The sequence below is a fragment of the Rhipicephalus microplus genome, chromosome X (genome assembly GCF_043290135.1).
Source record: "Rhipicephalus microplus isolate Deutch F79 chromosome X, USDA_Rmic, whole genome shotgun sequence".
NCBI classification, from domain to species: Eukaryota; Metazoa; Arthropoda; class Arachnida; order Ixodida; family Ixodidae; genus Rhipicephalus; species Rhipicephalus microplus.
This window is the reverse complement of record NC_134710.1, coordinates 249,396,901-249,422,723: the sequence shown is the minus strand read 5'-3', so window position 1 is coordinate 249,422,723 and position 25,823 is coordinate 249,396,901. Positions and strand designations below refer to the sequence as shown.

Below are 25,823 nucleotides of genomic sequence, written 5' to 3'. Positions count from 1 at the left end.
TTGGATGAGACAATCTTATTAGTATTTTTTTTTTTTTCAAGTAGTAAACACCTGACAAGCTAATATAATTTTCTTGCCTTAAACAACTGGCTGGCATGGTTTGCTGGTCTTGCCAATAACACATGTAAGGAGAGAAAGTACAGGCTAATGTGCTTTTACAGAGTTAATATGTTTAAGGTATGTGTATCTACAGCTTATTAATATTGATGCAATAAGATCAATTCATTGAATGTGATGCTCGTGCCTGTAGCAAGCTCAAAACCTTGTTTTGAACATCCTTCCCACCAAAGGCCACGTTAGCCAGAAGTAGGTCCTCGAAAACTTCTGCTTCAGTTTTGGCTTGCCTGTACAAATCTTTCCATAAAGTCGCAGTCTGTCTCGTTAGCATGGCATGAGGCATGTCACAGCTATAGTGGCTAGCGTTGGCAATGAAACTCGCAGTACCTGGGTTCTTCAGCCTTTTCCAAATCCTTGAGCAAATGAGGCACTCAAATTCTTCCACAAAACTTGGTCTTTGAGGGTCATTTACGCCCCACCTACGATTTTTCATGGCACTTAAAAGAGCCTTGTTGGTGACTCTGCCGTGCAATTTGTGGCTTAGAAAACTTTCGTACATCATGTCATTACCATCTATTTGCTTGATTGCCTCTGCCAATTTTTCGGGGCCACTGTAGTTAGCAACAAGAATGGCACTGTTGGCATAGTTCGGTAACCAATCAACCACTGATGGTGACCCAAAGTAAATAGGCACTGATCCAACAATTAGCGGTCGCCACAGTTTCTCAGTGATGTAGTCCTCACAGACATAGTTTTCAATCGCAAGGTGAAACTTGTAGTTTGCAAGAAGGCGCCAAAAGGCTTTGTTGTCCATAGCATCCATTGCGTTGACCAGCCTGGAAAATGTAAGAGGAATTGTGAACTTTGATCAGAACACCCTGTTCATGCAGCTTAAAGCAACAAGTATGAATGAAACATGTTGAAAGGGACATTAAAGAGCAACAATGAGTTGGTTTAGATTGATAAACTGCACTCTGAGAGCTCCAATGCTTCAAGTTTTACTATCATAAGTTAATTATTAGCCGAGAAAAATCAAGAATGAAGGTTCATTTAGAAATTTTGCGCTGAAATCTCCGCACATGATGCCTTATTGGCTTAATCAATTTTTTTAAAACTTTGTATGCTAGGTCTGCAGCACTCTCAGATGACAATGTACTTCATTTTAATGATTAGAAGCTACGTCGAACACTGAAGACGCCTTTCTATGTCATGATGTTTGGTACAAGAATCTCAAGGTGGTGTCTCCACTCGCATTTTCTTTTCATGCATTTTCTCACCAAGCGTCGTCTCGCAGTAAGAGTGGTGCTTTGAGGATTGTGAAATTGTACTTTAATAATATGTGAAAAATTGTTTTCCTCTGTAGTGTCCCTTTAAATTATGATGCATATGAAGACATGGCACAGGTTTTGTGATGTCAACATGTCTTTCAGATTAGTTAGTCATAAATTATGCATAATTTGTATGTAGTTTTGTAATTAATAATTACTTTTATAGTAACCAATCAGAGCAAAATCTCATTGATTTGGCCCCCATTAACTTGAAAAATTGGATCATTTGGATTTGTTCCCTCGTCCTGGCCAGCATATGTATTGTTTAATGGCATCGAACACTTGTTAATTCAGTCTAATTTGGTTACAGCTAGGTCAATTAGGAAGCCCTTTACAGTGCAGCGAGCACGAAGTGTCGCAAGTGTGCAACACGAAAGAGCAAGAACCATGTTCTCAAAGAACTAAAATGAGGCGGTGAACTCTGCACATGGATCTGGTACATGGATTTGTTTTAACTTGACACCATGCACATGCAATGTTACGAAATTCAAATGTGATGAAAGCTATTGAAGATAAGAGCTTTCAGCCACAGTTGGCATGCTGGCATAAAACTTGCTTGTGAATCGAAACAATTGAACAAGCAGTTACTGGCCATTTTACCCGTGAAAAAAAAAGAAACTAACGTCATATCACACTGTGGTGGCAGTTGTAGCGGGGTGTATTAAAGAAGAGGTGCTGAGCACATTTTCTGCTAATGAACCGCATGAACCAGGCACAATAGTCCCATAGTGAACGAAGTTGCAGGATGGCAAATATTGCGGATTTTTACATTGATCTTATGCATGATAGGTGCAGGATTTATTTATTCATCAACAAAAACAAAGTTTATCGATGTAACAGGCATTTGATTATTATTTGTTTACTTTTTTATTCATACTTTCGACAAATCAGCATTCAATCGGTTCAAACATTTTCTCCAGTCCCATGAAACACAAATTAACAAGTTTTCATTGTATATACAATCAGTAATTTATTGATGATAGAAGCGTTATTAGGGTGCAGCCTTGAGAATTCGAATTAGGTAGGAAGTACATAAAACACCCACAGCAGTGCCATACTGTATGCTCATTTGCCTCCAACCCCATGGCACCTAATCTCATAATTCTCCAACAGGTATTGGTCAATAATTTAAATAGGTACTGGTATGTCTTTGCAGCGACACCATTTTTATATGTCGATGACACAGAATAGTCTTTACAAAATTTTTGTTTAGCTTTTCACAAGGTCTACTAAGAGGACCTTGTAAGAGACGCAGGCATGCTGCAATAATGAAACACTCTATACACTCAAAAGTGAGCATTGCAGAATGGAGTAGCCATTAACTTTTGTGTGATGGTATTTGGACATACAACACTGCTCTCTCCTGCATGCTCATCAAGAAAGTTTTCAGAGTCATCGCTGATTTATTCACAATGAATCTGTGAACATGACAACTGAAATTTTTGGAAATTAATTATCAGGGACCCTTGCAGACTTTTCAAGCTGCTGTTTATCTGTGGGTTGTGCATACTGAAAGCCGTGTTGGTAAATTTATCAACAATTAATATACACACACAGTATAATGTGTTCATCAGAAGAGGTTCAATATATAAAAAAGAAAAAAGCTTCCCACATCTTTCCACGTGGGGAACTCGAGTAAATGTGCTGCAGATTGGGGGGGTATCGCGTGAATGATACGTACTTGGGTATTGTTTGGGAATGCTGAATTGTTATTGTCTTTATTATTCTGATTTACTGAATGAAGGAGAAGCATCACCTTCAACGAGTGGTGGGACGCCCACGTTGGGTTGTGCCCCACTACTGGTTGAAGGCACTGTTGCTGCTTCCATCACATCTACTTGAGTCAAGCAAAGCGTCAAGTGAAAGCCAAGTAAAGACGCCCTTGACTGAATTCCGAACGCGCGCTCCACTGCCTATATACACACCACCCGCGTTTGAGGGAGAGGAGTAGGGGAGAGAGGTCCGCACCCCCACTGCGCATGCTTACTTGCTGAATGCCAGATAGTGTTTTATCTTTAATGGCTCCTGGAGCGACAGTTTTGCGGGTGTCTTTCTGGGCCAGCACGAGATGTGGGCATGTGGCATGAGGCGTGAGACACGAGCATGAGCAGTGGGGGTGTGGACGGCGCTGCCGACATCGAAGCGCAACATCATGCGACTAAGAAATGCTCTGCATTAAAAAAAATAATGAGTCTGCAACTTCAATTTTGTTGACTCCATCACCCATTTCTATACCACTGGCCTAACAATGTGGGGCTCTACATGGAGTAAGAGCTCAATGTGCCTGCGTAGAAGAGGAACCTTGCACTTCATTGACATCTGTGTATCATCTATTGTGCTGATTGCACCGCTAGAGTGGCAGTAGACTATGTGGAGCCGCACCCAAAGAAAATGTTACACAAATATCACGCATGTGTATACATGCAAGAAGAGATGCTTTCGCAATAATACAGTAGTGTGCTCATCTCTATTACAAAACAGCCTTCTGAGGCCGGAGGCAGTAAGCAGTGTCTGACCGCTGCCACGTTTTGCAATTTGACACTTATTTGCATTGCTATAAAAGGTACAGCAAGCAAAAAACAAGCTGAATATGAAGACCATTCTTCTTGTGATAGTGAGGTGGTTATCTACAAAATTTCTGAACAATGACATACAAGCAAATGGCAACACTTCCGATAAGAAATGCTTCTGGTGAGGATGACTACATGATAATATGGTAAGCAGTGTTTTAGTGATTCCTTTATGTGATTAATATATTAGGCATTCTCACATATGCTGAGTATCTCCAAACACCTATCTTGTTACCACCCAAAAAAATACTGAGCCCTGAAAACTGTTTAATGGCTCAGTTAATGAAAATGAACTGTATGCAAAAGGCTGCTGTGGTTGCATAGAGACTACCAGGCACGCCAGGGAGGTGCTCAAGGGGAACTTGCCCTGCGTAAGTCATACCAGCATTTGCCTTCCACCCAAGGCACACCAGACCTCCCCCATCTTCTGGGAAAATGCAGCCACGGCTTTGCACCCCCCTTTTTTCCCTTGAGACAAAATTTTGCAGATACCCATGCTGTCTGGCCAGCTTATTCTATAAATGGTTTCAAGGTTGCAAGTGTTATACCCCAAAAACTTTCGGTCACCTCATTTACCAGCTCCTAACGTTAAAATTGAAACCACGTTTTCAAGTTCTTTTCAAGGGTAAGGAAGGTCTTTCGTTTTTCACATAAAAGGAATGTGCGTAAAGTCGAAGGGAATGTTTTATAATTTTTATGTAGCTTAAAGGAACATTAAACAAATGTTCTTTTGAGAAAAGTTCAAATAAGGGAAGGAAACTAGAAAACCAGCGGACTATTTTCTAAAGCTCTACATGTCCACCCATGCTATTAAGGCACATGAGTGAACACAACCGAATGTAACCAAGGGCCTGTGTTTCTAAACATTGAAAAGGTCTATTGACTACTCCTGTAAATTGGCAACAAAAGTTCAGAGGAAAGCATTGTCTGACACTTCTCAGTAAGTAGGAAGTCGTGAATTATGTTTATGGTGCAGTAATGGGCAACTGCAATCAAACTTTGAATGAAGTAACTGTAATCACACACTTTATTTTGTTGTGCCATGTGTACCAAGTCTGGCGTTCTTATGTCGGTTATTAATGACAGACGTTTGAAATAGTCCATGCATTCGCATGCACCTTTTGAAAAATGCATATGGTCAGATTCACATGTAGCTGACATCTTTGAGCTGTCAGTAACGTTAGGCAGAGGTGCCATTTCTTTTGCATGTACATATTATAAATAGCATTGACTACAGTTACTGCTTCAATTGGACATGGAGATGTTTATTCATCACTTTCACTGCACAGCTTTACAGTGGTGACAGTGTCCACTATCAACAATGACTCCCAGAGATAATGCCTCACCTCCACCCACAATTACAGCTAAAGCAGTCATGATCCTCATGCTTTCACACTCCCACAATCATGGCAAACTCCTTAGCCAAGCTAGGTGAACAAGTGTGAGCATGATAGCCAGCACAGATCATGGGACTACTATAATGCTTGTGAATGAAACTTTCTGTTGGGCAGAACATTACAAACAGATGAAAAAATGCCAATAAACAAGCATTTTCCACAACTTGCTCATATACTTACTCTTTTGGAAGGTCTTTGTTGTGGATGCACTTTCCAAATGAGTCAATGCTTACATATTTCATTAATTCTGAGACAAAAGAGTCGCGTTCAATTGGTGTGTTGCAGTCTGACTGAACGTAGGCAATCAGTGACTGGCTGGTTCGCGCCCTTGTCTTGGAGGTCGTATCAACAAAAAATTCCTTGCTTGTGAGGTCAGTAATATAGTTAAGATATTGCAGAGTCAGGGGAAGGTCAGAGTTTCTTCGGAATGTCGAAGTATGATTGAACCAGCCAAGAACCTGAAGCACAAAACATACACATATGAAAGTGAGCAATAATATTATTAAACTTAAAAATGAAGGTGAGTCATAAATGTTTGACATGCAATAGACCCTTACATTAGGCATGCAGAAAAGAAAGTTGTTCTTCGGGGATTCTTCATGAAGTAGAGCCCAGTCATGATTTCTTTTTCTGGGCAAAGGGAGGTCCCCTATTTCAAGTTCACTTCCATAAAACATCACCGCCTGTAAAAAGGACACATATCTTGCTACAGTGCCAGATTATAAGTCAATATTTGATGTATCTCTTGGTAAACTCATTTCGGTGTAATAAAAAAATTATTTAGAGCAGTTAAAAATGATTTTGATGGTGATCAATGTCATCAGAATCAGAACTCATAAAGTGCATGTGAACTACAATATTTTCTAAAAGGCCCCTCAACAGGTGCCAGAATACATTTTTATTACACATTAGAAGTATTGCAATCTAGTAAGGGGAAGTCTGGGGTCATCTGAGGTTTATACAAGGTGTCCCAAATATCATGCAGCATAACTTTAAAAAAGAGTAACGTCGCTATGCAAAGCAAACCTAGTGCATATTGTTCCCAGTATACTGTAGTTGTCATAATTTTTTTGTTCATGAGGTTCAGTTAATTAGTACTAAATATGTTTCTAGCATAACAAATTTTCATCTATCAATAAAATGCCAACGAGGCATATTGTAAGGTCGAAGGAGAAGGTTGCAGGTGATGGCATCCCACCACTGCCTCCAGTTGTAAGATGTTGAAGGAAGAAGTTGCTGATGGCATCCCACCACTGCCACCAGTTTTAAGATGTTGAAGGAATAAGTTGCTGATGGCATCCCACCGCTGCCACCAGTTGTTATGGTTCGGAAGGAAGGTCGCTGGAGGATACGAGAACAAAACAAGTTTATGGCACTATTTACACATATTTACAGAAAAGAAAGGATAGTGGTTTCACAAACCACCAGCGTGGTGGTTGAACGTTACATAGTTCAGAGCGACGTCCAGCACTCTGCGGCGTCGTTTTATGCCCTGTCGGGCTCCTCCTCTACGAGTGGAACACCAATCACACACACACAGGTGAGGGGGACGAGCATGCACGGTCCACGTGAACACTGTACTGCAAGGTGGCGCCAGCAGGGCTCTTCCTCATCGTGTGTGTGCCGCTAGTCGAGAGTTCCCACGATCGTGGCAGCATACTTCAAAGGGTCCGCCGCACAGCCCGCCCAATTAGCGGGGCGATCTTCGGTGGACGCCGCGGTCTTTTCCAGGAAGATGCTTTCTTTGTTGTCCTCCCTCGTCGTGGCGTCGTGGCGACACGACGTCTCATCCTCCGGCTAGCAGGGACAATGCCTGGCGGGCACAGGCAGCCGGCCGGTCGTCTACTTTATTGGGGATTAAAAGGAGCGACGCCCTCCTGTCAGCTCTGGTGCCGGTCACGCCAGCTTCCTCCGTCGCCCGATGAGTCGCTGAGGGCATCAGTCACCGCTTCTGCTCGAAGAGACGACAAAAGGGTCCGCATATGAAAGACGGGAACTCGCCTTTGCTTGCCGCATGGTCTGGATAATTGCTCAAATCTTCGACAGCGTCTGTCAGACTAGGCGCCGAAGGGCTTGAGAGTCTCCCCAGTGGACCGGTTTACGCACAATGGCGTCTGCCCAGATGAATTTCCCGGCCAAACTTAACAGCTCCTCCGCCGCCCGGAAAATCTCAGCTGGCCAGCGCTCCCAACCGCTGGGCACGAAGAGAATGGTTGGTGCCGAGGGCGATGGCCTGGCTTTTCTCCCTCCAGCTGTGAACTCGAAACCAACTCCCAAACCAGCTCTCAATGATTGACAACAGCAAGGCGAACCACACAACACAATACCATGCTGAAGTCAAGCACATTGAACCCGCTTAAAACCCTCCAGGCTTTTCAACACAAAAAGGAAAAACCTGTACGCTAAAATTTTGAGACAATTTGGTGCCGCCAAAGTTACAACAATCATGGACGTGGAGATGCTTACCAAAGATGTAACATATTGCCGTGTGAGAAAAGCACACAAGGGCAAATATAATTTGGCCCCAAATAACCATAATTACACTCTTTACAAAACTAGCTTTCTCCTACCATCCGCACTGCTAAGTTGTAACTTACATTTAACTTCATGACTCATTTCATGAAACAACTAAATACAAAAGTTTAACACGAATGCTGCCAGACCCTATACACAAGTTATCTGGGCACATTCTTTACTCTCAATAAATCGAACTGTGTAACTCCTTAAAACGCATCCCTAATCTCAACGTTCGGTAAATAACATAACGCTCAGCTAAATAATTCACCTGATCCCTGAGGACATACTAAAATAACAAAGGGAAATGCAACTCGTGCACCAACACGCTCATTAAATAAATGTAGCCTCATGCCAGCCCATGTTTTTAAAGAACGCACAAGACGATGCTGTGCGCCCTAGCACGACATCATACTCTCATTCAAAGAACGGTAGCACACCAATCGCACACCTAACCGTAGGCCATTTCCCTGTAACTCAACACTTGCAATGTTTTTTTTTAAACGATTTAGAAAGGAAAAAACTGTTTCTAAACAATCTAGCCATGAAGATGACAAAGGAATATTACTTCAAAACCAAAAAAATAAGCAGACAAACATGCTTCCCCGTAAATTCCTGTGTCACCTTCTTAAGCTTACAGCTGTCCCTCACTTCAATCGCACATGTGGCGGTCGCGGTCTTGGTGGAATTTCAGAACGCCCGGCACCACAACGTGCACGTCCTTCAAGCTGAACAGCGCAGTCACGCATCATTCGCGATTTCAGCCTGCCCTGATCAGGTTCGCGGCGGGCACACCAGCGATCCGCAGAAAAAAGTGAGGATGCCTTCTTTGGTCTTGCACCTGCGCGGTGCTTCGTTAGTGTGGCCTTTTTCCTAGGACCCCTTCGACACTCTTGTCTGCGGAAAGCTTTAAACTTCTGCCGCGAATTCCGTCGCGAGGACCTTCGCTGTGGCCTACCGCTTCGCCACTGGCGTCTTACTGTACGCCCCAAAGGACCTTTCGTTGTACTGGACGCTGACCTACCCTTCTTCCTTTCGCCTGGCTGTTTGCTACCTCTTTCATACCTTCGCTTTGTCGCCCGCGTACGCTTCCCTCGTTTCCGGCGACGTCTGCGACCGACCTGTCCTGCACCGCTTGGAAGTGAGCCTCGGGTTGCGTCATCGGTGGAATTACAATTCAAGGGTGCTTCTGCACCACCTGCTTTAGTACTTCGGCACTTTGATTTCTTAGCTCTGTCGCCTTGTTCGGCCGATTCACCTGTGCTAACGCTGTACTCACGTGCGCTCTGAAACATTCTGTGTATAGAACGGAAAGACTGGCATTTTCCAGGCGATTCTATTCGCGAAGAACTTGCTGTTCTTTTTCTTTTCGTCCGGCGGCTCGGACGCATGCAAAACGACTTTGAAGTTAGTACTGAACTCATAGGCTCGCTAGCTAGGCTCAAAGGTTTTGCGCCTTCTTTTACCCGCCTTGTGCCTTCTGTCTCTCTCGCGGCCTTCCGACGTCTCTTGCGTCTGTGCCGTTTCCTGTGACTCGTCTCTGAGCCTACCACTCGCAGCTCAAGGTCGCTAATACTCTCACTGCATTCGTCAGCTGTCGACGCCGCGCCGTCTAAATGATTTTCGAAGAAATCACCTATTTCACACTCTAGACTGGCAGACAGCTTGACGCTCTTAGGAACAGTGCAGCTGCTTCCCTTCGAAAAATCTCGCTCGCCTTGCTGGGAGCTGCCCACAACTGCACTGTTCTTCTCACTCCCTGCTTTCGCTGCTTTTGAGCTAACTCCGGTGTCCTTGATGACTTCCACATTGTTTACAAAATCCACCGTCGCGACAAACACGGTTGAGGTCTGTACCAGCTTTTCTACCGCTATCCTAGCTGTTTCGCTAGCATTTAACTGGCACAGCACCTCGTCGCACTCGCTCTGGCCTTTGTCGGCCTCTCTACTCAACGCATCATCATTCGCAGCGCTCAAACTCGATTCGTCTTTGAATCTGTTGCTTTTTTCACACGTGCTATCCTTCTCTTTGGATCTAAACTACACCTCACTCATTTGATTATCGCACTTCTCGTGCGCTACAGTTGCGGATAGCTGAATCTTCCTTCTCATTGCCTCGTTTTTCTGTTCCAATTGTTCGAGCACCAAGGCGCGTCCTCGATTACGCTCATTTCTATCCCTTTCCTGTGCCTCTTTCGCATTCCTCTCGTTTCCGTTCCCCTCGTTCCCGTTCCTCTTTTTCGTATTCCTCTCGTTTCCGTTCCTCCATTTCCTGTTTTTCAAAAATCTCTACTGCGTTTTGAATCTCGTCCTCACTGGCTTTTTGCGAGGTCAGCCTCCAAATCGCTGTCCTGCCCATTCCTTCCTCTATTTCAATGCCTAGATGCTTACTCACACACAAAAGTTCATCTCTTAGCATTGCCTTCCACGACATGAATGCCGTTGTACTTTGGTCCTGCATTTCACACATAATTAGGTGATCCCTACAACTCAAAACTCACAAAAGGTAATCTCCCTAATTCACACACAATCCAGCTTCTAATAAACTCACACAGTTATAATGAAGCCTGGAAAGTCAAAGCAAAGACCAAGCACTCACCACAGCACAGCACCATGTTGTGAAGTCCATCTCACCGCTGCCAACCAGTTGTAAGGGGTCTGAAGAAAGGTCGCCGGAGGATACGAACGCTGACAAGAGGATACGGAAAACAAACATGGTTTATGGCACTATTTACACATATTTACAGAAAAGAAAGGATAGTGGTTTCACAAACCACGAGCGTGGTGGTTGTACGTTACATAGTTCAGAGCGACGTCCAGCACTCTGCGGCGTCGTTTTATGCCCTCTCGGGCTCCTCCTCTCCGAGTGGAACACCAATCACACACACACACAGGTGAGGGGGACGAGCATGCACAATCCACGTGAACACTGTACTGCAAGGTGGCGCCAGCAGGGCTCTTCCTCATCGTGTGTGTGCCGCTAGTCGAGAGTTCCCACGATCGTGGCAGCATACTTCGAAGAGTCCGCTGCACAGCTCGCCCAATTACCGGGGCGATCTTCGGTGGATGCCGCGGTCTTTTCCAAGAAGATGCTTTCTTTGTTGTCCTCCCTCGTCGTGGCGACACGTCTCATCCTCCGGCTAGCAGGGACAATGCCTGGCGGGCACAGGCAGCCGGCCGGTCGTCTACTTGATTGGGGATTAAAAGGAGCGCCATTCTCCTGTCAGCTCTGGCGCCGGTCACGCCAGCTTGCTCCATCGCCCGATGAGTCGCTGAGGGCATCAGTCACCGCTTCTGCTCGAAGAGACGACAAAAGGGTCCGCATTTGAAAGACGGGAACTCGCCTTTGCTTGCCGCATGGTCTGGATAATTGCTCAAATCTTCGACAGTGTCTGTCAGACTGGGCGCCGAAGGGATTGAGAGTCTCCCCAGTGGACCGGTTTACGCACAATGGTGTCTGCCCAGATGAATTTCCAGGCCAAACTTAACAATATGTAGGCATGCTCAAATGACATCTAGCTGAACAATTTTCAGCATCATACTATATTACATGCTCATTTTTCTCAGACTGATAAAGGAAGCACGTGACTATAAAAAATACACATGACTGCACTCTCAAGAGGTGGAAGCGTTGCAACCTCACAATTATCTTGTTTGACAGCACTGCATCCTGGTGCATGCTACAGTCTAGTGACATGTCATTTTTAAATTTGGTGGGCTTTCTTTATTAGCCAAAAAAGTGAGCACACTATCGCACATGAACGAATCCTTCCAGTCGAATCCGCCACTTTTTGGGGAGTAGGGAGAACTGCTTGGTGGGGTGGATCTGGCAGCAGGGCTACTCCATATTTGCCAACGGAATCACTATAAGTGTGCTGAAAGCGCACCTCTTCACAACTCAAGGAGTTCCATACTGAAGAAACACAATTTCTTTCCATAACACAGCTGCAGAGCCTTTAAAAATATTGGCTAAGACATTCACACGTCTCCAGCACTTCTAGATGATGTAACACCTCCATGACTGCTAGTATTTCTGCGGAGTCAAATGGATTCTTATAGTTAAACCCTTTCGCGATTGAAAGAAAAGAAAAATGTGCCAAAATGACTGAACATTTTCCCCCCTCACTTTGTGCAGCTTTTTGATCTAAATGACATGGTACCATTATTTCTATGAAGGTAAAGTTGCTTTCTTTTTCTAATTGCGTAAAAAGGTTTCGCATGCATGGTATCAGAGATGGCAATGAAATCAAAGGTGAGACACAGGAGGAGGAGGAATAAACTCTATTGAATATACATGGACAAGTGGGGCCATATCACATTCAAAAACACAACTGCATATTTAGTCATCAATGATTCTACGCATGAGCATTTTTGTTTATGACGAGCATAGTTGTCATCAGTTATTTTGTGAGAAAAATCTCATGGCGACCATATTCGTCAACGGTCGTGAAAGGGTTAAAGCCAGGTAAAGGGGATAATTGCACATGGCAGTTCAGAGGTGTGCATGAGCTTCGGATAGCCAGAGCTCGAGCACAGCCAGCGGGCCAGGCTAGGTTCAGACAGGCTAACGTCTTCTCTCCTCTGGCCAGGGGCAAAGCCCAAATCAAGCCAAAAACATAGATGTTGTACTGGAACTGCTTTCCAGCATGTAGCAATGAGCACACAAGATGAGCTTTACGATTATCTAACCATTGAGTCACTGTGATGCAATGGTGATGCGACTGGTGCGCATTATTGTGAATGCTTGAAAAGTGCGCGCAATCAAAAGATGGCCGAGTGCACGTGCCGGGTCACCTGAACAACGACGGCGACTTTGAGGACCGCAGGACTGTCTTTGTGGCGCCATCGGCTAGCGCGATCGGCTGTTAACCTGACTTTGAGGACCGGTCTGCGTGAGAGCACGGAGCGCAAGTATCCAAGTCATAAAACAAACAAGGGCCAATGGCTGGTCACCACGAAGTTTTAAAGGGCCAATCGGGACGAGACAAGTGTGCCCCAGAGCAAGCCAATCCCGAAGGGCAAGAGAGCTAGCAGTTCGAGGCGAACGAGGCAAGAGGAAGGCCGCAGCTGGGAGCTGAAGACAAGCAGTCGGGTGGTGGACCTGAGCCTTCTGGACTTCACCCGGTCTGGGCCTCCGGACAGCTCCTTCCAGGGATTGCGAGCTGCCACAACGTTCGTGACCAAGGCCCGCAGATTCCGGTACGGGGGCAGCAACGGCAGTTCGGTGACGGGCCTGAGCCTTGCAACGAGCCGCCTCATCGGACAAATCTAGGCCGCCACAGGCATCACCGAGCGAGCCCCGTTTCATCGTCGCCGCCAGCAAGCATCGGTACACGCCGTCGCCACCATTCCAGCGTTTTGGTGAGATCGAACTTGCTGTCTTCCCTGCTCCGCCGAATGACAGCGTCAGAACTGTATCATGTAGCTGTGACTTTTGGCTGACATTTTCGGAACTTTAGAAGTTTGTTTTCCTTCTAAAGCCAGCTTTTAGCCAGATACTCATTTTTGTAGTTTGTGTTGAGTTTTTGCTTTAGTTCTGCAGTAAATGTTTAGGTGTTGTTTGTGGAACGAACTGCTTGGTCCTTATTAGTAGAAATCTCCGAGGCTAAACACAGGAGAAACAAATCAGCAACAAGAACCTGCGTCACAAACTGGCGTCGGCGACAGGACGAAGCCGTTCGTTTGACACCTTCATTTATTGACGCGGTTGAAATCATGTCGAATACGCGAGAGCTAATGGCCTTGGCGGATTGCATGGGAATTGATGGGGCGAATTTTAAAGCATGGTACGAAGAGAAGGAGGCGCGAGTGCGAGAGAAACGGGCTGCGGAACGAGAAGCTCGAAAGGAACAGTTGGAACGGGAGACGCAGGCCAAGAAGGAGCAGCTTGAGCTCGAGACGCGCAAGAAAGAAAAACAGCTCGAACTGGAGACAGGTGTGAAGAAGGAGCAGCTTGAATTAGAGAACCAAAACCTGCAACTGCGTCTTAGACTTGCCGAAGCTGAGAGTAGCCGTGTAGAGACAAGAACTGTTGACTCAGCACCAGGCTCAGCATCAGAAAGAAGTGTTTCATGCAGCCTGAATCCTCATAATTTGATACAGGGATTTAATGAAAGCCGGGACGACTTGGACGCTTATTTAAAAAGGTTTGAGAGAGTCGCCATAGATCAAGAATGGCTTAGGGACAAATGGGCCACGGCTTTAAGTTTATGTTTGAGCGGAAAAGCCTTAAAGATGTTTGGAAGACTTTCACTGGAGGATTCACTCGATTATGAAAAAGCCAAGTTGGCGTTGCTCCAGCGTTTCCGTTTTACGGCAGGCGGCTATCGGGAAAAGTTCCGACAAAGCAAGCCGCAAGACTGCGAAACAGGCAAGCAGTACGCAACTAGGCTACTGAGTTTTTTCAATCGTTGGGTCGAAATATCGAGGACTGAAAAGGAATATTCGGCTCTTCGTAATTTGATAGTTACAGAACAGTTCTTAAGCAACTGTCATCACCGTTTGACACTTTTCTAGCGAAAAAAAAAAGCTTCAGCAAGCTGGAGGACATGGCCGAGGCCTCAGATAACTTTTTAGAAGCTCAGAGACAACCCAATCTGTTAGTTTTCCGAGAAAAAGTGGAGTCTAAAAGCAACACGGAAAAAAGTAGTAGTTACTCGGAGAGAGGAGCAGTACGCTGCTTTGTATGTGGCGAAATGGGTCACAGGGCGTCGGAGTGCCGATCGAGGCCAAAACAACCTTTTTGCGGACATTGTCAAAAGAAAGGGCATGATTCCAAAACTTGCATGAAGAGAAACGGCTCAGCCAACAAGACGTCATGCTTTTTGTCGCCAGAAGAGCACCTAACAGAAGTGAAGCTTTCACCGGATAAACAAGAGGACATGGCTGGCGCCGTGAATACTCACCCCAAGTTTGTCACATACAAAATGCCCGTGTTACAAGGTAGAATCTTTGGCCGAACCGTTTCAGTGTTGCAAGATACGGGTAGCAATACGCTGGTGGTGCGTCGTTCTTTGGTACCTGATGAAGCCCTCATAGGTACTACCGCTACGCTATTCTTAGCTGATGGCAGTAGCATTACCGTTCCTGAGGCGGAAATGGAAATTCATTCACCTTATTTTTCTGGTGCATCTATTGTCAAATGCATGACAAACCCACTTTACGACATTATCGTCGGAAATGTACCAGGTTCACATGAAGTCCATGACCCCGATAACAAGTGGAAGGAAAGGACTTTGGTAAAGACCTACCCCAACTATATCACAAGTGGAAAAGGAGCAGACAGAGAAGATAGTTTCCTGAAGTCTTGTGTGGTGTGTATCAAAATCCGAGAGCAACGGCCAATCTCATCTAAACTCGAAGTACCCACCTTGAAGATGACCTGAAAGGATCTTAGTGCCGCTCAAAAAGAGGACAAGACCCTATATTCTTGCAGGAGTAAAGTAGGTCAAGGGCTACAGGGAAGAACAGAGACCTACTCGTTCGAGATAGAAAAGGGGCTGCTGTACCGCTATTATCGTCTACCATCTGGTAAGGTGATCCAACAAGTAGTAGTGCCCCAAAGATTGCGCAGACAAGTGCTTACTTTGGCGCACGAAACCCTAATGTCGGGGCATCAAGGAATAAAAAGAACGATTGATGGTGTCCTACAATCATTTTACTGGCCAGGAGTTCAAGAGGCAGTGAAGAGATACGTGCGCTCTTGTGACGCATGCCAACGAACCTACCCCAAGAGCAAAGCTGGCAAGGCACCACTAAGTCGAATGCCTTTGATAGACACCCCATTCGAAAGAGTGGCAGTGGATATTATCGGGCCCTTAAAACCAATATCTCACATGGGTAACCACTACATACTAACACTAGTGGACTTCGCTACTAGATACCCAGATGCAATAGCCCTGCCGTCCATCGATTCGGCCACAGTAGCCGAGGCACTGGTAGAGATTTTTTCTCGAATTGGGTTCCCGCCTGAGGTACTGTGTGATCAAGCATCATGCTTCACATCGGAGCTAATGAGAGAGGTCAATGACTTGTTGGCGATCAAGCATCTCAGCTCCACGCCCTATCATCCCATGTGCAATGGTTTAGTGGAGAAATTTAATGGCACACTAAAGCAAATGTTACGTAAACTATGCCAAGAGGAACCCAAGTCATGGGACGGGCTATTAGCCCCACTTCTGTTTGCGTACTGGGAAGCCCCGCAAGCCAGCTTGGGATTTTTTCCTTTTGAGCTGATCTACGGTAGAAATGTTCGAGGACCTCTCAGTCTATTTAAAGAATTATGGACCAGAGAAAATCAAAGCGAAGAGGTTAGGACAACATATGGGTATGTCCTGGATCTCAGAGATCGCCTGGAGAAAACATTACAGTTGGCGCAAGAGAACCTGTCACGAGCTAAAACAACTCAGAAGAAATATTATGACCGGGGAAGTCGGATGCGTCAGCTAAAGATTGGAAACCGCGCCCTCATACTACTTCCCACGACGGAAAACAAGCTTCTGATGCATTGGAAAGGACCTTGCATTGTCACAGGAAAGAAGGGCGACTTTGACTACTGGCTGGATATGGGACATACCAGCCAGTAGTCAAAGTCGACATACGACCAAGCTGTTCCATATAAATATGTCAAAACGCTACGAAGAGCGTCCTCCAGAAATATCACCCCAGTCAGCATCTTTCATTGTAGTGGAAGAGGAGGAGACAGCTACGCGTGTGCCCACCTTTAAAGCTACTGAGGGCTTTGGTACTGAAGCAATCAAGCTTGGTCCTAACCTTAGGAATCGTCAAAAGAAGGAAATTGACATGCTCTTAGCCACCCACAAAGACGTCTTTTCTGAAGTACTAAGACGACAAACTTGTTGGAGTGTCGGCTTAAACTGACAATATCCGTTACCTTCCGCAATGAAAGAGGTAGTTGAGAAAGAAGTCGGAGAAATGCTGCGACTCGGAGTGATTGAAAGGTCCGACTCACCTTACAACTCACCATTGGTGCTCGTGAAGAAGCCCGACAAGAGTTACCGGACTTGCATTGACTTCCGTCGCATCAATGATGTGTTGGTCTCCGACGCAGAACCAATTCCGAGAACAGATATATTGTTTACAGAGATCGGCACTAGAAAATTGTTCTCCAAGCTTGACCTTACGAAAGGCTACTGGCAGGTGCCCTTGGACAAAGAGTTACAGCTAAAAACGGTATTCTAAACCCAATTGGGACACTACCATTTTTTCTATATGCCATTCGGTATCAAAACAGCGTCCGCAGTGTTTACTCGGCTAATGAGACGTCTCCATCAGGGCATCCCGAACGTCGTTCATTATATTGATGATGTTCTCGTCGCTACGACAACCTGGGAGGAACACATGCAGACTTTGAATGACCTGATGAATAGGATTCGAGAGGCTGGACTCACAATTAAGCCCCAGAAATCGGAGATTGGAATGACGTCGATTGTGTTTCTGGGTCATCGACTAGGAGATGGAACAATTCAGCCAGTAGAGGACACGACTACAAAAGATCACCAAAGCCCCATTACCCATTACGAAGAAACAACTACGTTCGTTTCTTGGCTTGGCAGGATACTATCGTGATCTAATCCCTCACTACGCTGAGAAGGCACTGCCTCTGACAGAAATGACAAAAGAAAAAAGGGAAAGTAATAAGATCAATTGGAATATTGAAGGACAGACAGCTTTCGAAACACTAAAACAAGCTCTGGCGCCTGGACCCATTTTAAAGGCTTCGGATCTCAAACTTAAATTCGTACTACGCAGTGACGCCTCCGATGCTTGCATCGGTGCAGTCCTTATGCAAGAGCACGATAGTGTTTTACACCTGGTAAAATACGCCAGTCGTCAGCTACTGCCTCGAGAGCAGAACTACTCAACGATCGAGCGGGAGTGCCTCGCATTGGTCTGGGCAGTGGAAAAGTTCCACATATTTTCATATGGGACATATTTCACGGTTCAAACAAATCACCAACCGTTGCAGTATTTATGTCGGGCTAAACACCTAAGCAGCACAGTTCTGCAGTAGAGTTTGGTACTGCAGGAGTACAGCTTTCATATAGAACATATAAAGGGATCCGAGAATGTTGCAGCCGACTACATGAGTAGGTTGCAGTGAATATGTTCTGTGTGTTACTATTACAAGATGATGCTTGTGCGGTGGACTGTTACTGGAGTAAATGACTGTTTTGTACTGTTTTTAGTTGGTGCCAAAAATTTTTCTTATTATTGTTGGTTGGATGCTACATGCTGTGGACTCGGTGTTTCGAGGCGAGACATGTCAAGAAAGAAGCACTGTGGTGCCATAGGTGCATTGTGATAGCTTGTGCGATGCACATCGAACGACAGTTTTTCCTGTTGAAAAAACTTCTTCAAAAAGGGGCCATTGTGATGCGATAGTGATGCGACTGGTGCGCAATATTGTGAATGCTTGAAAAGTGCGCGCAATCAAAAGATGACCGAGTGCACGTGCCGGGTCACCTGAACAACAATGACGACGTCGAGGACCGGTCCGCGTGATAGCGCGGAGCGCAAGTATCCAAGTCATAAAACAAACAAGGGCCAATGGCTGGTCACCACGAAGTTTTAAAGGGCCAATAGGGACGAGACAAGTGTGCCCCAGAGCAAGCCAATCCCGAAGGGCAAGAGAGCTAGCAGTTCAAGGCAAACGAGGCAAGAGGAAGGCCGCAGTTGGGAGCTGAAGACAGGCAGTCGGGTGCTGGACCTGAGCCTTTTTTTGGACTTCACCCGGGGCCTTCGGACAGCGCCTTCCAGGGATTTCGAGCTGCCACAACGTTCGAGAGCAAGGCCCGCAGATTCCGGTGCGGGGGCAGCAACGGCCGTTGGGTCACGGGCCTGAGCCTTGCAACCAGCCGCCTCATCGGACGAATCTGGGCCGCCACAGGCATCACCGAGCGAGCCCCGTTCCATCGTCGCCGCCAGCAAGCATCGGTACACGCCGTCGCCACCATTTCAGCAGCAACGTTTTGGTGAGATCGAACTTGCTGTCTTCCCTGCTCTGCCGAATCACTGCGTCAGAACTGTATCATGTAGATGTAACTTTCAGCCGACATTTTTGGGACTTTAGACGTTGTTTTCCTTCTAAAGCCAGCTTTTAGCCAGATACTCATTTTTGTAGTTTGTAGGCTAAGCACAGGAGGAAAAAATCAGCAACAAGAACCTGCGTCACAGTCACCTTACTGTCCTGTGTCTAAGGCACTAAACTTTTGGAAGAACAAGAAGCCAGAACATCCCAAGATTGCAATGCTTGCGAAAAAGAATGACAATTCCCATTACCAGTGCAAGCAGCGAACGGAATTTCAATTCGGTGAGGTATGTGGTGCAGGAGCACCACACTTCACTGAAGCCCAAACCATTGAACAAATAGTTAATTTTAAGCAACAACCTGTAATGTGTGTATATAGAGCCTGTCATGTGTCGTTTATATAACAATTTAATAAGATACTATCACATTATCTGAAAACAATATCGTATCTCCGCGACACACGTTCATAATGATGGACCGGGTCGGGCCATACTTGGGCTTTTGTTTTTGTATGTCAAGTCAGTCCGGGTTGGCTAGCAGCCCTTTAGCGTCGAGCTTGGATGGGCCTTCGAGGCAGTCAGTGGGCTTGAGCCGGACTCGGGCATGTGGCCTGTGCAAAGCTCTAAGGCAGCTTTCTTAAATATACCTGATTAATCATATGGCTGTGATCCATTGTAGAGTAACCCTTCCTGAAACCATCCCTCTCCCTGGGTTGACTTAAGCCAAGTGTTTCCCTCCCCTTATTTGAAGTTATCTTAGTGAATATATGACAATACTAAAAGTAAGCTAAGGGTTCTGCCACTCGGTACATATTCTTTCTTGTGTACTAACATAATGCTGACATTTTTCCAGCATCCCACAGGCACATCTGGAGTCTTGAAACATTTTGTATGAAGATTCATTAACATTACGGATAACACCCCCCCCCCCCCCTTATCAAATCGATCATTATTCTATCTCCCCTTTTGCTTATACACTGGTCATGTCTTCATGGCCCTTCTAATTTCATAGAAGATTAATCATAAAACTTCACAGTGTCTTCTTTCAATTTGATTTCACTTGTGGTGACCCCGCTCGTAACTGCAGCGGACGATCACCGCGGGTTCACGCTTAGCGAGCCACAGGGCCGCTACTGCGTTCACTCGCGTGTAGCGCACCGCTCCACGCGCGCTCAACTGATAAGGCGTTTAGCGCGGCGCGGCAAATAGACAGTGTTCTAATGTAAAAGTACACAACACTTTATTGCCTCTGGCGGCACCCCGAACAACAGTACAACGTCCGCTCCCGGGACGCAGGTAGCAAAGGCACCCGCACGCGGACGTTCACAATAAGGGGAAAACCGCGAGCACGTCGCAGCTGGCAATGGCGAGCTTTGACACGCCGGTCGGGAAAAGGTCCCTCGCGGCTATGCCGCGCACTCTTACGATGGCCAATGGGCCTGGTCGCGAGTGTTAGGGTAAACTTCGTACGCGTAGGCCTAACGCAAGTGCGGCTCGTTGTGGTACGACCACTTCAAGCACTAGGCACCGCTCTGGGCTTAGCGTACGCTACCGAAGCCAACACTCAAGTAAACACGCCTGCCGAGGTACCCAAGGCACCCCAGGCAGGCTACCGTCCGCGATTCCCAAAGGGGACGCGGACGAAGGAAAACACGTGCTTACCTGGCGCCGTCCACTGAGAAAGAGCGCTCTCTCGGCGCGCGCGTACCGCGCACCGTGCCCGCACGTGGCGCCATCTATCGCCACGTGGTGTTAACAGGGCAGGAAAGCAAAAGGGTGTGGCCGTGTGGCGGAATGCCCGCGAAAATGGTCGCGGGAGCGCCTCAGATCCCCACACACTCAAGATTAGTTAGATGGCTTATCTGTAAACTGTTCAGTTGAGCATAGAAGTCGTCTGTCATCTCTGCTATGCTATCGAAATTGCTAATAACATTTCCCTGCTCATCTTTCACGACATATATTATGAATTTTTCTTTGTGGAGTTTCTTTTTAGTTATTTGTTGCCGTCCCTCTTTTGTTTTTTGCTGTGTCCATCTTTCCGACATATTTTGTATATCATTTACTTCCTTCTTATTGATCAGCTTTGACAGTTAAGCCAGTTCTGTTTGTTCTCCTCATCTAGATGCTCAATCTTTTTCTTTTACAGTGAAGCTATTTTCAATCGAGCCTTTCATGTCAGGGGGTCATCGTAAACACGGATGTTCCACAGAAAGTGGGTAAATCTCACTACAGATATGTGCCACTGCTACTACCACTCGCACTACTCACCACTACGCCCACCACTTCTCCGGCCACTCCTTCTGATCACCCACTTCATTTTACTTTATTCAACCAGCTAAAATAATTGGCGAAATAAAGGCTTCCTTGTAAGCCACCAGCTTTGCTGTTTCATGTGTGTCTACTCAGCGGAGCTGGCTGAAATATTTAATTAGATATTTTGGTGCTTGAGAGAACTTGCCTGCTTGGTGCCTTACTTCCTTTACCTCAATTTTCAATTGCTTCTTTAGAAATTGGGCTCGTTATACAGTTTCATTTTATTCTCTATGCTGTTTTTATATTCCTGTTCTAAAGCTGTGCTTTTGTTTGCAAGGACAATGAATATATCTATTTTAACCACAATGACTATGCCTAGCTTAGCCTTTTTTTTGGTAGCAACTAACTTTGCTTTTTTTTCCTTTACAACTTGACAGTGATGCATTCATTAGCCTATAATTACTGCCTTTTACCTTGCCAGTGAGTTCTATTTTTTGCACGTTGCCAGAGTCCCCACACACAATTGTGCCAGAGTTCCGACATAGTATGAAATGCATTTTATTTCATGTTCCTCCCTTAGGGATTTTCCAGCTTTGCTTCCTATTTTCATGCTTCCAGAACAAGTTGTTCATTGCATGTCAATCTTCTTCCACAATATCATTGAACGTCCCTCTCTACTGCCCTATTCAGTAAATATACAAGCACCAATTGCCTGTCCCGCCTGTTTCTGCCCACTTTTTAACGAACTTGCCCATGACTATAGTGTTCTGGGTTTACACTTTTAGCATTTATGATTCAATATCCACATAGGTCTGTTCTTCACTGTCATGGATGACCAGCAATTAAAGTACAGCGTTGTACTCCTTTTAGTTTGCATCCTATTAACATTCTTACAACAGATGCTGAACTTTCGCAGACGCTGCAGAATTCATCAATGCTGCCTTCACTCTCTTTATGAATTGAAAACCTCATGATATATGCTCTCTATTCAGGGGGCCCTCAGCTGCAGAGAGCTCCCTGAAACCTTTATAGACTTGCAAAGGTGCTTACATTCTTGCGACATAAGGTGTTGGAAATTAAAAGGGCCCTGTGAGACATCTCTGAGTTATAATGGAATGGGCTATTATCGCATGAATTTTTAGAATCCATAAAGTACGAGTGGAGTTACAGATATTTGTCGCACGTTTCAGCACTTTCTCCTTTTGTGCTGAAAGCTACGCAGGGAGAGGGATGACAAGGGGTAAGAAGACGAGTCCCTTTGTCGATGTGTGTTATGACCTTGAGCACTTTCTTTTCTTGTTTTTCTTTAAGCGCAGTTCACTTTCAGCATGCATGGGTACATGGTGGCATTCAGTGGTGGCCACAGCCACTATGCAGCAAAATCGGCCAACAATCATGGACGTGGGTATATGGCATTATTTGAGGAGAGAAGAGGGAATAATTTCTAGCTGACTTTGACAACTATTTGTAAATTCTAGGCTGCGTGCTGCACTATATTGTTTAGCTTGCATGTTCTTGGGAGCCTTGACTACTGATCAGTAGCATTTGACGATGCCCTAAGAATGTTTCAGGGCTCCTTTGAGTTGATAAGCCTAAAACAGCTATACCTCTGTAACACAATGCATTATTATGAGCTTGGTTTGGGCACACAGTAAAGATCCCTCACGAGGTAAAAATTAGTCCAGGGCAAAGAGGCTTAAAAGGAATGCTGGAGCGGAAATTATGTACCGGCAATGAAGTCAGACCTCTGCCATTTTATTACAGTTGCAATAAAGCAAACATGCAGCAAAGGAAAAAGCAGTGATTTTCTCACACACCTTATTTTTTTACACTATGAAACAGTTAAATTTTCCAAACATATTGCTTAATGTATGTGTGTATGTGTTACTAGTTTCGTTAAGAAGCTTCAAGATCTTGTCAAATGTATTACCTCTGTTATAATTAACCCAATATTCACATAAGAAGAACAAAAGTAATTTATCTGTATTTAGGCCTTACACAATAACTTAAGTTTTCTGAGGCAATGCTTATGTAAATGCTGGCTTCACACTTGCCACTCAAAAGCTGCAAGAGCTTCCACTTCTAAATTACTTTTCTAAAGCTCTTTGGTATGGGGTCCCACACTAGTGTGCCATAAGTGGATAGTGGCATGTAAGATGGCAAAATTAATTTTACCTTTTCGTTTAATCAATTTAATCTATGGGTCTGACTTGGGCGGAACACACTGACTACACACACGCATGTAGTAGAGAGAGAGGGTAGGAAAGCATATAAAAAATCAGACAAAAAGTAACTTATTTGGCGACCCTAACTATTACTGGTTCTTAAAAAAACACTAAAAAGTGGCACAACAAATATATACTGACCTGAAAGATAGATGAAGTTTGAAAGTTGGCCTGTCCTTTAAGTCTTTGTTATACATGTTTCATAGCATTCTTAAGATTGCACATTAACCAACTATCTTAGTAGGAAGTTTTGATTTCAACCAACTATTTCAGTAGGAGCCATGCCCTGGCTCCTTTGATGAGCAATGCATTGCTATATGCATCTCGTGTTTTTTTTCCCCTTTTTTATCCCTTGATATGTTGTCTCGGAGCATTAGACATAATTGTACTTTCCTTTGTTTCTAAATTCCAAGATTCTCACTCGAGCTGACATCCTGCTGTTAAGTAGTGTAAATGATAAGTCTTTTTGCCCATAGACTCCATAAGTCTTTAAATTTCACCTCTTGAATTTGCGAACATTCAATTCGATATTCGGTCGAATGTCTTTTTTTTCCCTCTCCAATATTCGTATTTAATTCCAAAATTCAGCTCTTTGAACAACTCCATGGTCACCATTTTTCTATGCAGCAAAAAACAAGCAACATATACACTCTACGCATCTATATAAGCACACGGTAAGCACACTGTTAAAAGCACACTGTACTGCCTTCGCGTCACCGTAACAAGTAGGTGCTTATTTTTCAGTACCCGAAACGTGCGTCGTAGGCACTCACTTGCAAGTTCGTATGGTTGAAAAATATCCGGTCTTCCGTAAAGAAGCATCTTTCTTGGCCACATGTCCTCGTGTGACCAGCTCGTTTCGTGAATGGTGTCCACCACAGGATGATCGGATCGGAAACATTCCGAGGCACTCCCGTGTAATGACCTGGATGCGGAGTACAACTAGTTGCGGTACTTCGGTGATTTTCACGTAGTGCTATCACAAGGCAATGAAACCGTTCCGGCTTAAAAGAGAACGTTGTGATACACCTTTTTTTATGCCTTCGAGATACTCATTCAGACAACTGCACGATCGCATTTCGAAAGATCTTACGGAACACAACAAATGCAGATCATTTGAATATTATTCGTGGAGAACATCAGAGCCCCAAAATAACACGACAAAGTCTGAACAATTGCGCATGCACAAAACAAAAAGGCCCATCGTCTTTTTTGAGCGCGCCGAAACTTACTGTGATCGCTTCGGTAGTGGCCGTAGAAGAGCGGCTCGTTCTCGGCGTTCTGCGCGTAAGAATTCGAATCTTGATTGTAGCAAAACCACTGAGCAGCGCGACGCTCCGATTACTTACCGATAATAGGAGGTAAGACACACCGTATGAAAATAAAACGAGGGTTAGCAAAACGAGTGAGATACGAAGTAAAAACCGCCTCGATCTGAACTTGTCGGCTAGGCAGAGAGCCACCATTTCATGACAAGCGTGCGCTCGCAGCCGTCTGTAGTCACTCACTTCAGTCGACTTTCGGTTTCGATTTCGTTTTTTTTTATCGGGTTGGGAGAAATGTGAGAACTTCGCAGGAGTTTGAGAGGAAGGCACACACACAGCTTAACGGTATAAGATCACGCGCTTTCAAGGAAATCGGTGAGTGAGACTATTGGAATGGACGTAGAGGTAAAATTCCTGAACCTCGCTGAATAAATCCTCCTCGTAAACGTGCGCGCGGGCTGTACTAGAAAACAAACGCAAGTCGGCAGTCGCTAAGCGGGGTGCGCAAAATAAGTGTTAGAATGTGGAATTACGATGAAAAAGTAGACTGATACGGTACAGTTGTTTCTTATCACTGATTTCTCAACCGTGCTTTTGACTTCTACCTAATCAGAACGCGTGACAAGCGAATATTGATTGTTCATATAGGTGTGCGTGTACGAGTGAACTGTTTTTTTTTTTTTTTCGGCTTAGGCACTATGAGCGTACAACAGAATCTCAACATGAGTGATCTCTCTCTATTTTTAAAGACGATAGTCTTTCTTCTGATACTGAACTCAATAATGTCTGTCTGTCTGTCTGTCTGTCTGTCTGTCTGTCTGTCTGTCTGTCTGTCTGTCTGTCTGTCTGTCTGTCTGTCTGTCTGTCTGTCTGTCTGTCTGTCTGTCTGTCTGTCTGTCTGTCTGTCACCCAATTCAACCAATCGGCGAAAGTTTAAGCACTTGCTCAACGTCCATCCAGGTGGCAGGAATAGGCTGAAGTGAAAAGAGATAGAAGAACAGCTAAATGAGGAGAGGCCGATGGTATATGGTTTCGTAGAAACACACCTTAGGGACATGGAACAATCACCTAAGAATCCGGACTACGCATGGGAATATTGTTATAGAACAGAAGGCAGCAGAAAGGGGGTGTTATTGGGACATTCATTCATAAAAGTATAGACTTGC

The 25,823-nt window shown here is 45.1% G+C and overlaps 1 protein-coding gene across 2 annotated transcripts; it reads right to left on the bottom strand.

Annotated features, from left to right (window-relative positions):
- Positions 1–24,901, bottom strand: FucTB (alpha-(1,3)-fucosyltransferase 10). Of its 2 annotated transcripts, XM_037414167.2 has the most exons (6): positions 24,742–24,901; positions 24,625–24,673; positions 24,166–24,317; positions 5,910–6,035; positions 5,533–5,810; positions 1–893 (listed from the first exon to the last, which is right to left on the bottom strand). In XM_037414167.2, exons 1-6 carry the CDS (start codon positions 24,856–24,858, stop codon positions 218–220), a joined length of 1,398 nt encoding a protein of 465 aa, XP_037270064.2. In that variant the 5' UTR covers positions 24,859–24,901; the 3' UTR covers positions 1–217. The 2 variants fall into 2 exon arrangements, with proteins under 2 accessions (XP_037270064.2, XP_075735028.1); XM_075878913.1 differs by lacking the exon at positions 5,910–6,035 and having other exon boundaries at positions 24,742–24,899.
- Positions 24,902–25,823: the final 922 nt, after the last annotated feature.